A 15005-nucleotide genomic window follows, 5' to 3' on the forward strand; every position below is an offset into this window, starting at 1 on the left:
CAAGGACACAACCATTCACTGCATCAAGCATTCAAGGGTAAGTTTTCTGCAAAGAGCTCTCTCCATTTCTGTGCACTACAGCAGGCAAGATTTATCTCAGCCCAAGAACCTGCTCAGACCTCTCCAAGCACACTGTAAACACAGCCTAAGGGTCAGATGAATTCTAGTTCAGAGAAGGCAGGGCAGCACCACACAGCAGAAAGGGGAGTAAGAACAAGGCTGTTTGTGAAAGAACAAGCTGTGAGCCAGGCCGCTCCATAATGAAGTCATTCTACTTCCCACCCTTACCCAGAGGGTCCTGCTGTGCTGCAGGGATGCTTCCCCACCCTGCCCACCCATAAGAAAATCTGGGATGCGGTGCCTGGGGAGTGGATTGGCACCCCTGCAAGAGTTCGCCTCCCTTACCGCCTCCTGGCCTTGCATTCGGACACGGAAGAGTTTGACGGGCCGGGAGCCGAGGTATCTGGTCCTGGTGTCAGACAGATCGCCAGTGACAGGGTCCAGGACGGTCCGCAGCAGCACACCGTTCTTGACAGCAGCAAAACAAGATCCAGGGGGAAGGTAAGAAGTAACTTACTATGTGCATGATTCAAAACAATTGAGAGGCAGTTTCTGAAGAATTAGCTGTTTGTTTCCCTAGCTGTCAGTACAACCCTCCCCTACAGCCACACTTTTAATAGCAAAGAAAGCACAGGTCCTGCACAGTTCTGCAGGGCAGAAAGGACTGCCTCCAAAATAAAACACAGACTGAGGACTTTAGTATACCACACAAGCCATAAAAACCTGAGGGTGAATTCCAGATCCCCATCCCTCTTGGTACAAAGGGTTTACCCAAAAACTCACGCTCCTCAAAAAGAGATTGAATTCTGACATCAAACTTGAGACATGCAGAAGAGCCTAAACTGAGATGATTATTTTTACCCCATGTTGAATTGTCAAAACAACATTTTTTTGTCCAAGATCAGAGAATCAGTATTGGATGTAACAAAAAGTGGTGCAACAGCAAAGTTATTAGAGCAGAGCCTCTGCTTGTGGGCAGTTACTTGTCTGACACTCTGCCCTACAGGCAGTTTTTAAAGAGCTGCTCAACATTTCACCCAGAAATATTTCTTAAAATATGCTCCCTTCTTGAACGGAAAAAGCACAATCTGTCCTACATAAAATCTGGTACAATACACTGTCTTTTGACTAGTCTTTAGTCTAAAAATGTATGGGGAAACTCACAGCTCTATGAAGTCAAACAGTGAATTCCCCAGCCAGGGTTGTCAAACACATTGTAATAAAGAGGGAAGCCAGCCTTTGTGCTGCACTGCATGATGACAGGGCTATTTTAACAATCCACTTTCAAGCAAAAGTTCCTCAAGACACGCCTGCCAGAACCAGGCAAGAACCCCTCACCTGCAGTCCAATGTTCAGGTACAGAAAGCCAATGGAGCCCCTCTCTCCCAGCTCATCCTGCTTCTCTGTGCCACCCATCTCCACGATACACAGCGACTCGGGCTGTGCAGGCAGTGCCTGCATACTCAGGGGCTGTAAACAATCCTTGGGGAAACAGGACAAAGAGACAATGCCAGTCAGCAACGTTTGGCAAGGCAAGACAGGATTCAAGCTCCACCTAAGGAGCTTAATGATGCCCTTCCAGATCTTCCAGAAAGAAGTAGTCACAGAAAAAAAAAAAAAAAGTTATAACAGATGCTGGCTCTCTGGCTCTATGCATTTTGGCAAGGAGGAGTGGTAGCTGCCTGGCCTTTAGAGAAGATAAACTGGATCCTTCCAAACTGTTCTAGCACCCTTTGCTGTTATTTAGCATGGAGTGACCTAAGGAAAATTTAGGTTACTACAACCAGCTTTGAACACCTCATCTGTTGCAGGTAGACGAATGGTAAGTTTGGTTTGCTGCCAACTCGCCTGCAGAATGAGTCTTTTAGTAGAGGTACAAACAGGGAGATGAGAGGGGGAAACCCAAGAAAAAACCCACCCAAAACAAAACAATGAAAAAATTATTTTGTGACTCATCAGCTGAATGTCCAGAGGCATAAGTGATTCTCAATAAAACCGGACTATCTGTTAGAGGGAAGGATCACGGGCCACACTTGCTGCCAACTAGCAGAGAAAAACCACGCACGCTGTCCATTCCTGCTCACTCATCTGAATATGGAAAGACAGTCTGGATGGTTACAGTCCACCTCTGGAGGATCCTTCTGAACATTTCAAACCAATGAAAGGGTAAAACCAGAGCAGCTACTCACAGAAGGGTCAAGTGAAATAATTCTGACAGTGTTGTCCACCAGTCCAACAGCAAGGAACCGGGAACGCTGCTCCCCAGGGGGAACGTTGGCCAAGCTCATGCAAACAACGTCAGCTGACATCTCCTTTCTCTCCGTGTACTCATTCAGCTGTCCTGACTGAGAGAGAAGAATGTAGACTTACTAATTAGATATTTTGTTTTTAACGATGCTTTGGATTTGTTACATAAACAATATCACAATTTTTAAACCATTCACTAACCCATACCTCACTCTTCCAAACTCATTCACAATATTAACACACATACCGGGTCCATCTCAAAGTAAACCAGTTCTCCTCCAGTAAGTGCTATCACTACTTGTCTTTGGTTCACAGCACATTTTACAATGGTTTTCTTCCCTGGTGTCTTCCATTCATTCACTCTCTTATCTGCGCGGATGTGCCGGATCCCATCTGGATATACCTGAAGAAAAAAAAAAAAGCCACATCAATTCTGTATTTACCATCTCTTCACAACTCCCTTTCACTGGTGGTTCTGACTCAGCAGCAGCCAAAGGCAAGAATCACTCCTGGCAGCCAGTGATCTGACCTATGCACCAGGCTGAACCAGCAGGACGATATCTGCCAACTGGGAGAACTGCATCCTTCAACCACAGCAAGAAACTACTGAAGGAGATTACGACCATTTTGAACTTGTGCAGTTTCACTTAGCAAGATATAAAAAGGGAAAGGCTGAATCAGCATCATTCTCTGCCAATCCACACCTTTAGATATGTGTTGCACTACTGCAGAAATCACATCTGTGCAGCAAGCTGAGAGTGGCAGACAGTAGACATGTAAGTAGCAGCTTTCCATTACCTGTACTAAAGCATCATCACCAAGAAGAGAGCAGGACAAGGTCGGTGTAGTGCCCAGGAATCCAGAGTCAGTCACTTCTTCTACAGTCTCTCCGATAGACAGCACCAGTGTGGCATTTACGAAGGACACGATAATGTAGGCATCAAATTCATCTGGTCAAGGAAGACAAGGAAAAAAAAAGTGCTGATTTAATAAATGCAAGGCTTCCCAACACAATCAGCAGTCAAATGTCTAGCAGTTACTCTTCAGCAGAATTCCTGTGATAATTACAGCGGCTGACAGTATTGCACAAGTTCGCTCTAGGACACGCTGTCCAAAAGCCAGCCACTGCCAGACTCCACACAATGCAGCACCGAGCCAGGGATCAAACCATGATCCAGATCCACAGTCAATTCATAATACTCTGGATTCTGGCAAGCAGGATTCTTGTATGTTTTTTTCAAAGAACGCTCAAGTTCTCGAAGTCTCTTAACACAGTTGTCCCCCCTCACCCAAAGAGCTGAATCCAGATTTAACACCCAACAAAGTCAAACTAAATACTGTACTCCAAAAATTTGAACATAAGGAATCTATCTACAGAAACCACACCACAGATGTTGCACACAGGAGGTTGCACGACCACAATCTCTATCTAGCAGCCACACAACAAAAGGCTGCAGAGAACAATTAGGGTGCATTGCAGTAGAATTCAGGGTTAAACCTGCTTTACTGTTCTCCAGAAGCTCAACTGGCTTCCATTCACACTGTGAGAATCTCCTGGGATAAGAAACAATTACATTTTTAAGATAGTTGCAATACAGTAATTTATCCCAATAGAAGTAAAGGTCAGTGTTTGCTCTATTATCTCCAGTACTGGCTTCTCCCAAAGGCGACAGCGTGGGAGACTCCTGTAGCTTGGACATGGAGGAGCTATGCTAATCAAAATAATCTTAGGGAAACTTTGTGGGAAATGAGGGTAGTAGGACTGGGTAAAGCAAAATACCACTTTACTGCTCTCTGCCTTCACTCTGCAGAAAGCAATAGGTCTTAAGAGGGGAAGAGGACAATCACATTAGAAGAGAATAACAAAAGCAACAGAAACAATGAAGTCTACTGGGAAATGGAGCCAGGAGCCTTGGAAGAGAAATAAGATTGCCTCAGAGAAGCAATTCCACTTCTACTGCTGTTGTCATGCAGCTGCTATTTCTTAAAAAGAAAATTCTTCATTTTAACCTAACTCAACCCAAAGCTCAGACTTGGGCACCACAGTGTACCTAGTGGAGGTGAAGGCATAAGAGCTGTCAGTTTCTGCCCTTGAAAGGAGATTCTCCATAATTTTCAAACATAGGAGACATGGAGAAGTGGCTAATAAATTTAACAGAACAGGAAAATAAAGGAGTCTTCCTGGGATGGGAATAGGATGCCACAAAATATGATGCAGCAGCTTAAAGAACCCAAGCTGGGTTAACCAAAACAAATGCTTCAAGAACTAATAATCCTCTTCTTATCCACCCTGTTTAGATGGAAGCATTGCCAAACCTGCTGTGTCACGTTTGTAACAAAAAGTTCTTACATACAGTTGAAAATATGCAAGTGAAAAATTAAAAAAACCCCATCATTCTTCTCTGCAACATCTGGTACACAGACCACAGCTCTGATCAAACTGAAGAGTTCTGTGTAACTAAACCAATTTCAACAGAAGTCTGTGGCATAAATTCTGTTACTACTCTATTAACTGCTCACAGCCTATAACCTCCAACAGCTCCAAAATCCTACAAACAGGAACTGGTCCATTTGAGGAAATGAGAAAGCAAGAACTGAATCTGCAGAGAGAACTCCATAAGTAACACCAATGACTCGAATGCTTGGCTAAACAGGAGAAATTTTCCAACATTAACAGCAGATGACAAGAGTTCAGCAAGACACACACACTGCTTATTTTCTACACAGCAGCTTCTCCTGCAGACTTGCACAGATTTTTCAACACCAGAAGTCTACAAGAATTCCTCGATCATGGAGTTTCTAGCAGTTCACAGGCTAAGCATTTGATTCATAAATATCCCATAGACAGGATGTTCTAAGAATTCCATTGCAAAGACCACTGGTGCTTTCCAAATGACTTCAGAGCTGCTGCCTTCCTCCCTGGGGGCTGTCAATTCTCATGATAAACCACTGTGTCCCAGCTGGAGGTTTAAGCATGTGATTTGGCATAGGACAAAGAACTCCCATCTGAAAACAAAACAGATTCCCTTAGTCCTATCTAAATGAAAACTCATTCCTACCTCTCAATAGTTTTTTAGCTCTTTTCTCCCATTGGCTTACATTTATATTAGAGCATGCCTTTAAGTCTATGTCAATAATAGTGACAAGTGCATTTTTGCTTCAAGTCTATTTTGCTTAATGACTCTCTGCTGGAGCTTTTGAAATAAAAGGTTTGATTTACCAGAATTAAGTCAGTGAATAAGACACATTCATCTAGGTTCAAACAATACATTTTTGGTTTAGAAAATATAGCAGTCTAGTTGAAATTAAGAGGACTAAATCTCTAGGGCACACTGAGAAGTGTTCTCAGTTAGAAAAAGAAAAGATCTACAAATTTTAATATGAAAAGATGTCTACTTAGCTCTGCACAATCCCAAGCAAAACATCAGTCTCCCCAGAGTTTTGAACAGATAGACATCATTTTGTATGCAGACACAAGACTTCAGAGATGCTTATTACTGTACTAATTGCACCAGTCAGCTCCTTTCAGTGAGTAACAGAGACATTTTAATGACTCTGAAGAGCCACAGCTGGACTCTTTCTCCTACACATGTATTACAATTTTTCTGCAGCTTCATGCAAACATCACAACCAGTTATGAAAACATGACATTTCAGTCCATGAACTCTACACTACTGTGCTTTTTACTATTTATCATTGATTCAGTTTGAGCTAGTCCATGAGAATTCCATTCTTATATGCCAGTCCAGTCCGGACAGTTTTCTCACACTGCAGCATCTGAACTTGCTCTGAAACAGTCACCACGAGCTCAGAGGAGTTCAGTGAGCAAACTGGTGAGCAGTGTCAGAGCTCAGGATCACTCTCAGTTAACAGACTCTGAGGGGATGACAGCACATTTTCCTGGGCTTCTGTTTACTACGGCATGGCGACTCCGCAGCGCTGACTCACTGCACGCTGCTCCTCCAGCAAGAGTGCCAGGTAGGGAATGCTGGCTCTTAGCTCCCAGCTCCCATCTGTCAACACAGCAGAGCACACACCTACACCCACAGATCATTCAACTGGAATAGTCTGGTGCAAATCCTACCCACTTCTGTCTCACAGGCAGATGAATCCCAAAACCACAGGACATTCCCATGCCAGCAATACCTACAACTGCTCCAAGCACACTTGATCTTTTTCTCTTGGAGGTCTGTACAAAGCAGCTGGAAACCTAATCTTGGTCTACAAGAAAGCTCAAAATACCCCTAAAACACACACATCCAATTTTAGCAAGAACTGACTGTCCCACAGAGACACAGCTGATTGTTTTGCTTCCCAAGGACTGCAAGATGGACTGGGATCAGCTTTCTGCTCCTCAGCTACTCAACTTCAAAGGCAACAATCTTCAACTACACACCAGTTTCTAGAACTTTTTTAGTGAAGTGCTTAGCATCAGTGTAGCCCCATGCTGTTGGGATTCTCTGTGGTTAACCTGTGATACTGTACAGTAGCCCCTAGCAGTAGGTACACACCTGTGGTGATCAGCACCTCCACCACCAGCCACCTGTGGAAGAAAAAAAAAGGCTTGGTATTGGTAGTGAGTATCACCATGTACCAGCCAAGGTTAGTATTTGCTTTGAAGACTGCAGACCTGGGTGCTTCTTACAGAGGCCTTGCAGCACAAACTGCAACATCAAGGCAGAGCTGGGCAACCCCATGTTGCCAAGTGTGCCCTCGAGGGCACTTTAAAGATTACATACATGTTTGAAAATGTTTTGCACTCTTTCCAAACAAAACCCACAAATAATTGCTGAATTCCAAGAGTTGGAACTTGAGAATCAGTTTCACAGAGCTATAAACAGTATTCACTGAGTAGCACAGCTTAACAGCTACAGATTCCAGCCTTTCTGAATCACGGAGATGATCATGCTGAAACCTGGAAAATTTGGAAGGTGGAAAGAAGAGAAGGCAATGAGACTGGTCCCTCTTCCTGCAGATCATCAGTGGTCCTTCACCTCCTGAAAAGTCAGTGTCTTCTTCTGGAACCCCAAGAGAAAAGATTTTAAAACTGTAAGGTGAGGTCAGAAGCCTCCAGTCCTCAGAGGGAGAAAATCTTACCAACTTCTTTTCCAGAATGCTGGAGAAAAGGTTTCTAACAAGCTGGAATGCCTCTTTTCAGAAAACCATGTATTTTTTATTATGAACTGTGGAAATACTTTCCTTTTGACCCTTTCACTTCTCGGGGACATGAAGGCACTTTATGCTCAAAGTTCCTCCTTTATTGTTTAGACAATACATGAATTTCAGGATATGAGCACAGGAATTCATGGCAGGTCTCACATGGCAAGGTAAATCCCACTGCAGGATTTGAAATTCCCACAGGGTTACTGATTCCCTGGAAGACACACTATTCTGCTTAAATACAAGGTATCCTGTCACCATAGCAGGCTAAGGCTGCTATTGCAACAATCTGACCTTTCTAGATCCCCTGTATAAACCTAGGGAAGCCTTTGTGAGAGTTAAAGAAAGCACTGCTTGGGAAATAATCCCCAAGCACCCAGAACAGATTCCCTACCAGCTTTTTAGGTGTTTCTGTGCAATTCTGCTCTTGCCACAAAGAGAAAGGCAGAAGGTACTACATTTCCTCTTGTACATTAGTAAGAGCAAGACTATTATTTCAGATCACGAAATTAAAAAAAACCCCAACAACCAACCAAACCCCCAATCCAGTATATTCTGCCAACCTGAAATCTTAATCTTTCTGGAATCACAAACCTTCTACACACTGCTGGCATTTGAATAGAGAGTATGTCCTAGTCCAGAGTGGTTTGTTCACAGATATGCACAGAAGGTAGTAATAAAATGCAAACACTGTTGCTGATTTATCATCTTTGTTCCATAATTTGTATCCCACTCTCACAAAGAGCTGATTACTGCAGTTGTCAACACACACATGAAAAATACTGAGTACAGTCCAACAACAAGAATAGCTGTTGCCTGCTGCTGTTTGAGCAAGAACTTATGGGCAAAAACTTACGGGAAGTGGGAACGCATGAGAGGTTCAGCAGCTTCAGGCTGCAATTGTACCGCTGACACAGCATACTGGGTGATGGATGCAGCTGCAGGCAGCTGCTTCTTTGTCAAAAAGAAGTGTGACAATACAAGGGGACCAGAAGGTGGGTGGCTTTTTAAGACAAGCAGGTGGCTGATGACTCAAACCACAATTTCTGAGGATGGCACACAAGCATCATGCAGCACCATTCCTATCTCAATGGACAGAAAACCATAAAACAACAACAAACAAAACACACACAAAAACATTATGACCCCCCTGTGCTTCACGAAAATACTGCATACCTTCAACATGTCTCCTCACAGTCCATACAGCATTGGGGTTACCAGGCAGCTCTGAGACAGCCATTTCAGATACCTAAGAGTAAACAGGAAGAAGGTTCTTTTGCAAACAGATGTTTAGACTTTACTAGAGTAAGCAATCAAACCACGAGCAGTTTTTAAGCTTTCCCACAACTGGGCAGAAAAGCTAACAATTCCCAATTCTGATGCTCTCAGCCCATGCCAGATGTGCTACAGGGCAAAATATGGTCAGCAATGATATGGCAACATTATTGCTCTGGATGATCAGCTTTAAAACAAGGTCATCCACCCCCAGCAGAGATCAGCAGCAGCTGGCAGACACCAGGAATGTTCCAGCTCAATACACTCAAGTATTAGAAGAAACAAAATGCAGGTTTTGTTGAAGTCAAGTAAACAAAAAGCCTTTCAGACTGTAAGAATAAACAATACAACCCTTCTATTCCTCAAGTAGCAAGAGAAAGTAGCTCTCCAGACTACAGCAAAGGAGAATCCCCTCATTTCAGCAACTTTGTTTCAAGGATTTCCTCACACTGCCCCGATCTCTCAGGTTTTTCTTCTGAAGTGCTGATGTCTTACCTCAAGTCCATGTCTTAAAACCCTGAGGGATGACCTGGGCCCCCGACCACAAGCCACATACAACTGGGGTGTGTCTTCATTGGCCAAATCTGCTATCTGTGTGGAGAAAAAGTGTCAAAACAACATCCGTGGAACGAGAAAATAAAACTATGCGCATATATATATCACACTACTGCTTTGAGAATGTTTTTTCAAACACCAAAAGCTGTGGGCATGCCATAGGGTGTTCCAGCTGCTGCCCTGACTGTTAAGTGTTATCGAAACTCTTTGCAAACAGCTGGTCTGACAGTCAACAGAGAAGCATCACAGAATCACTGGCTGACACCTGGTGTTCAGATATATATTTATTGCCACAGGAATCAAATCTACCAGGCCAGGTACCAATCTCAGGCAGCTGAGAACTCTGCAGATTTGCCTCTCTGAGCCTTTATCTGGAGCAATATTTCTGGAAACCTGGAATAGCTTAGCTGGTGACTCCACTTACACAGGTGGTAGACAGGAACTTGCTGAGGGCAACATACCTGACAACACAGAATAGGAGACAAACTGTCCAACTCATCCACCAGCACCAGGTTCTTCAGAGGTCGAGGCTGAAAAAAGAATGTGTCTCCTTCCTCAAGAGGCATGGCAGAGGAAAACTCTGGCTCCTCATCATCATCCCCCAGGTGAGCTATCTGGTACAGGTAACTTGAGACAGAAAAAACTGTGTCAGCATGTTCAGAGCAAGGCTCATGCAGCCTTCTTTAAGTAAGACTTAACCAGATATTCAGGTAGTGGGGAAGAAAGAAATCCAACCCTACATTATTCAGTTATTAATATTTGGCTTTAAGGATTGTCTTCTGGGTTACAAAATATTTTAAATAAATCAGAGGCCTACAAAGAAAAAATCCCCAAAACTCATGAACAAGAAACCCCCCACAACCTCCCAGCTTCAGCCCTTCACATTTGCAGCTGTCACTGGCAAGGTATCGCAGTTTCAGTATTTTGTTTACCCATGAGCCTTTTAGATAATCCTGTGTTTAAGCCAAAGCAGCAACTGACAGCTGAGGCCAAAAGCAAGGCCAATGGTTAGGACTTCAACTCCACAGTTATCTATTTTATTTATTTATTTACTCTCACCTTTTTAATCATACTATTTTTAACCACATTCCCGATTCCAATTTATGAGCCCAATTAACACAACAATCAAATAAAACTTTAGATAAGAAAAAAAACCCTAAAAAAATCCCACAGAAAGATAGACTGAGTCACTTCCTGGTTTTAATAAAGCCCGAATATGGCTTCCTCAATTCAGATTCAGTCCAGCAAACCGGCTGGGGCTCCCTCAGGTGGCTGACTGCAGATACAACCAGCAAAATCTCCATTCCTGTGAACTCATCCCTCAGACACAGTTAAGCTAATCTTCAAAGATGTACATGAACCTTTAGAGTATTTAGAAGTCCAAACATGAATTAAGAGAAAGCTCTCAAGTACACATCTAGTAAGGAATGGAACACAGCTACTAATAAGGAATCCTATTTACTTCTGAGTTGGCCATACACACAAAAATTCAAATTGTTAAGCTAATTGAAAAGATAATTCATCTGATATGTGATGAACGCTACACAAACAGCAAGTGCTCAATTTTTCCAAAATCTGCTGCAACAGCAAGTAACCTCTTGTTCTCTGCACTTTGTCATCTAATCTGTGTTCAAACACCAAGAAAATTCCCCCATTCATAGTCTAATTCAACTGTTCTTCTCAAGCCCTCTGAACAAAGCACTAATCCACCCATTAAATCAGAGGTGTTATCCTTCTATGCACAGTAAGTTCAAGGGTCAGTCTGCAGGCCTGAACAGAACCACTTTGTTTCAGGGGAAAAACACTGACGTAAAATTGTTTACTCACTGGTTTCCAAATTCAGATGCCACAAAGAGAAACCCTGTTTTCAGCACACACATGGCAGCAGCAACAGGAACAGTGTCAAAGTACTTCAGTCGAATCTCCGTTACCTGAAAGCAGATGAAGATGTGAATACGATGCTAAAGTACTGGAGCTCCGTGTGTGTGATTTGATAACAAACATCTGCCGAGCTATCTTCTCCAAAGAAATGAACAAGAGCAGGCCAGGCTTAACACATCAGTAGTTTGGGGCACCAGGTTATAAATCACACATCCAACAGACTATTTGAAAACACAAGCCAAGCTGCCTGTTTTATTCCAAGACTTTCTGCCTTTTGTAATACTGAGTCAATCTGGAAAACAAAAGCTGTAAAAATAGCAAGCTGCCTAAGAGGAAAGAAATTCACTTCACTGAACACCACCAATTCTCCAGCGTTAGAAAAACAACTGTCCTGAGCAAATTTCTAAATTTGATATGGTCACAACAGCTGTTGGTGAAACATCTAAAAACAATCTTCAGGCACTTGAACATCGCAGAATCACAGAGTATTCTGAGTTGGAAGGGACTGACAAGGATTATCAAGTCCAACTCCTGGCTCTGCAGAGAGCAACCCCAAAAATCCCACCATGTGTCTGAGATCATTGTCCAAACACTCCTTGAACTCTGGCAGGCTTGGTGCCTGCTACACAATCATCCCCTTTACCAAATATGACGTGTTTAGATGGAGAAATTAACATTCAACATTTACTCAAAAACCCCAACTAATCACGCTGCAGCAGAGAACTTTTCAGAGCTGAATGCTAAAACAAGCAGCAGCAAGCCACTGCAAGCCTGTTATTTCAACTCACAGACCAGCTGTGCCAAGCTAGCTTCCTCATCTTGCAAAAATATTGATTGCAGCATGTAAACACTCAATTAAGAGACTAGAAGGTACTTGATGAAATCCAGGGAAGCTAAGTTCCACAAAATAAGTTACTGAAATACTCTCCAAGAGGTTCATGGACCACAGTTTACATCTTTTAAAAAAAGACCACCTCTAGAACATTTTATGTATGCTCAAGTGACTGCAGTTTAATCCTCAGAGGATTCTGCAAACCTTGCACCGTGTCTCTTTCTGAGTAATAATAAAACTGGTCACAGCGGTGACCAGTGCTGACTGTACTACAAATCACACAAAGCATGTCCCCTTACACAGTTAAACTCACAACAGTAAATACACATCACCTTAGAGAAAGGAACTAAGAACTCCTCTCAGTTAATACTTCTGCATTTATGTCATGCTTACCATGTCTTCATCAGTCTCCAGAGTAATTTTGAAGATGTCTCCCTGCTCTGTCTGGGCCAGGAAGAAGAACATGGACTTGGTCTTATGTGTAGCAGAGCAGACAAAGATCATACCCCTCTCTGGGTCATCCAAGTCATTCTGTCAGGAAAGAGAGTGGAGGTCATTGGTGGAATTACCTGACAAGCACAGAGGTGATTTCACTGACGGACGCATTTCCATTTCACAGGTGCCTTAAGAGCTCACAGTATGTAAGAAGGTTTTTAACACAAAGCACATCCCTTTGTTACATCTGTAGTCACCCTTGGTACATCTTTGCCCCAAAGGGAAATACAATTGTGGGACATTATGCCTAAGCATCATCCCTCATCTATTTTACTTTCCTCTCCAGGCAACTCTCACATATCCAAGCCCAAAACACGGGAAAGGGCTGTAACCCACACAGCTGGTTTTGAGTACCCTAGCAGGTGTTCACAGCACTGCATTCCTAATACCAAAGGGAGAGGAAGCAGCCTTAGATGCAACAGAGCAGCTGATGAATTCACCTGCAGCTACAACTGCCACTGTTCAGCATTTCAAGTAATCCTATCTTGCACTGACAGTGCTGCCTGATCAGAGTCTTTGGAGTATCTCCAGTATATATCTCAGAGAAGAGACATGAACCACACTCATCACTTCAGGCTATGCCCACCTCCATCCTCCCTCCCAGATAACACACAGCCAGTGAGGCAGATAAGCCAACATGTTTTTAACTCCTTTTTTTCTTACTTTAAAACCTTCCTGGTACCTTTAACCTTGAAAGACAGATTCCAAGCATTCATAATCTTAAAAAATTCTCACCCGCCTCCTGGGAATTGGGCATCTGATATCAGGCTGGTCACCAAAGTTTTTGTAAGTAATATAGTTTTCAGAACAGATCAGCACCCCGCTGGGGCCATCAGAACCACCAGGAACTGAAAGAAAATTATTAGGAGAAAAGCCTTTACCACAGATCTGATCAGTTGCCTACAGAACATTTGGTTTTCTTTAAAGCAACAATTTCCAACACACTCCATCACCCTGCATATATGAATCTGTTCTTATTGAAAAGACAAAAGAGTGAGTACAGCTGCCTGTGCCACCATGAGAACAGGGCAGATGGTATCAGGGGATCTGGAAAGATGCAGTTTCTGACAAATTGCTTAGGTTTTATGGCTTTTCCTGGCTTATTCTTGTCTAGAAAGCAATGATACATCCAAAATACCACACTAGCAACCTGCCAGTTAAACACAACCCTTGGGTTTCTGGCATGTTTGCTTCTAGAAAAATCCATCAGATGGATTAACATCTTTAGTTAACAGAAGCATTTCTAAAACCATACTTTGTAATCTCAGTGTAACGAATCATATCATCAAACAGATTCAGCACAATACTTGGTGTCTGTCTGACAGCTGCCTACAGCAGATGCAACAGGGCAAGCATATGAATATGCTCTCCTAGCTCAGCACTTTTTGTGCTTGGAGAGGAACCTGCAGCTGTTTCCCTGGCTGAAGGTGTTGTATTGGCTTTGCATCCAACCCCTCCAAGTGGGCTTTAAGTCCACGGATTCATCTACTGCCTTTAGCAAATGGAATCCCATTAAAGAGAGTAAAACAGCACCTACTGTTTTACTGGATATTAAGTCCTTTTGTATTGCTACCAGCTGATTTCAGGAGCACTCTGAAACAGCAGCTGCTTCTATGAATACCTGTGTGTTTCCATGTGAACCACCCCTCATTACCTGACTGCAGGGTAATTAATTAATTTATACTAATGGCTCAGACTACAATTGAAACAACTCCTAAGATGTCAAGAGTATTGACTGTGTTTTCCTGGGGAATGGGATCCAAGCAGACCCATACAAAAACAACTCTGTGGGCAGTACCTGTTATGAGGAAGTTGCCATGCTCTTCCAGGGGCTCACTGTATTTCCTGACAACATGGTTCAAACCCAAGTCCAATTCATAAAACGTCAATGTCTGCTGTGTGTTGGCTGCAGCTTCACCTGTTGGATCATTGTCTGCTTCCTGAAACAGAACACATCAAGGTGTCTTTGAAAAGAGGATTAAAAAGAGGAGCAAAGCTGATGCGTCGGGAAACAGTTTTGAGTAGCAACAGAATGGCGGCCAAAAGACTGGCTAGAAGCTGCACAAGAGAAGTTCAGACCAAGAAAACAGGCATATTTTCAGTTGAAAAGCAAAAAGAATCAATCACCAAGACAGGAGAGACTGGCCCATTCTGGCTGAAGGCAAGACAAAAAGCCAGTAAGCCCGTAAAAAATGAAAACTGTCCCAGACAGCAGAAGCAGCCAATATTCCCCAGTGACAGATGAAGAACAGAATAGGAATAACAAAGGTCAAAATACAGCAAAGGGAGATGAAGTCCTTCTCACCTCATAATCCATTTCCAGACAAGCAAACATTGGGTTTTCAAACCCCACATCCACTCCCACCACGTGGTAGACCAAGGTATTGGCCTTGTGGGCTTCCAGTGGGGAGGAAATGGTGAGTCGAGCAGCGGCATCTCTGTTCAGGATATACACCAGCTTCTGCTTCTCGATGGCACCTGCAAGAAAGGACAACAGCAC

General features: G+C 43.1%; 1 protein-coding gene across 2 annotated transcripts in view; it reads right to left on the bottom strand.

Moving 5' to 3' along the window:
* Positions 1 to 15005, bottom strand: part of SF3B3 (splicing factor 3b subunit 3) — a 29007-nt gene that overhangs the window by 11362 nt on the left and 2640 nt on the right. For both annotated transcript variants that reach the window (XM_084215135.1, XM_084215136.1), the window contains exons 4-16: positions 14811 to 14983; positions 14304 to 14445; positions 13241 to 13353; positions 12404 to 12541; positions 11125 to 11228; positions 9759 to 9924; positions 9238 to 9333; positions 8644 to 8716; positions 3106 to 3257; positions 2555 to 2710; positions 2250 to 2405; positions 1399 to 1542; positions 406 to 528 (exon numbers count right to left, since the gene is read on the bottom strand). In XM_084215135.1, coding sequence (XP_084071261.1) covers positions 406 to 528; positions 1399 to 1542; positions 2250 to 2405; positions 2555 to 2710; positions 3106 to 3257; positions 8644 to 8716; positions 9238 to 9333; positions 9759 to 9924; positions 11125 to 11228; positions 12404 to 12541; positions 13241 to 13353; positions 14304 to 14445; positions 14811 to 14983 — 1736 coding nt within the window. The remainder of the gene's footprint in view (positions 1 to 405; positions 529 to 1398; positions 1543 to 2249; positions 2406 to 2554; positions 2711 to 3105; positions 3258 to 8643; positions 8717 to 9237; positions 9334 to 9758; positions 9925 to 11124; positions 11229 to 12403; positions 12542 to 13240; positions 13354 to 14303; positions 14446 to 14810; positions 14984 to 15005) is intronic.

The sequence above is a fragment of the Fringilla coelebs genome (assembly GCF_963513975.1).
Source record: "Fringilla coelebs genome assembly, chromosome: 14".
Classification (NCBI taxonomy): domain Eukaryota; kingdom Metazoa; phylum Chordata; class Aves; order Passeriformes; family Fringillidae; genus Fringilla; species Fringilla coelebs.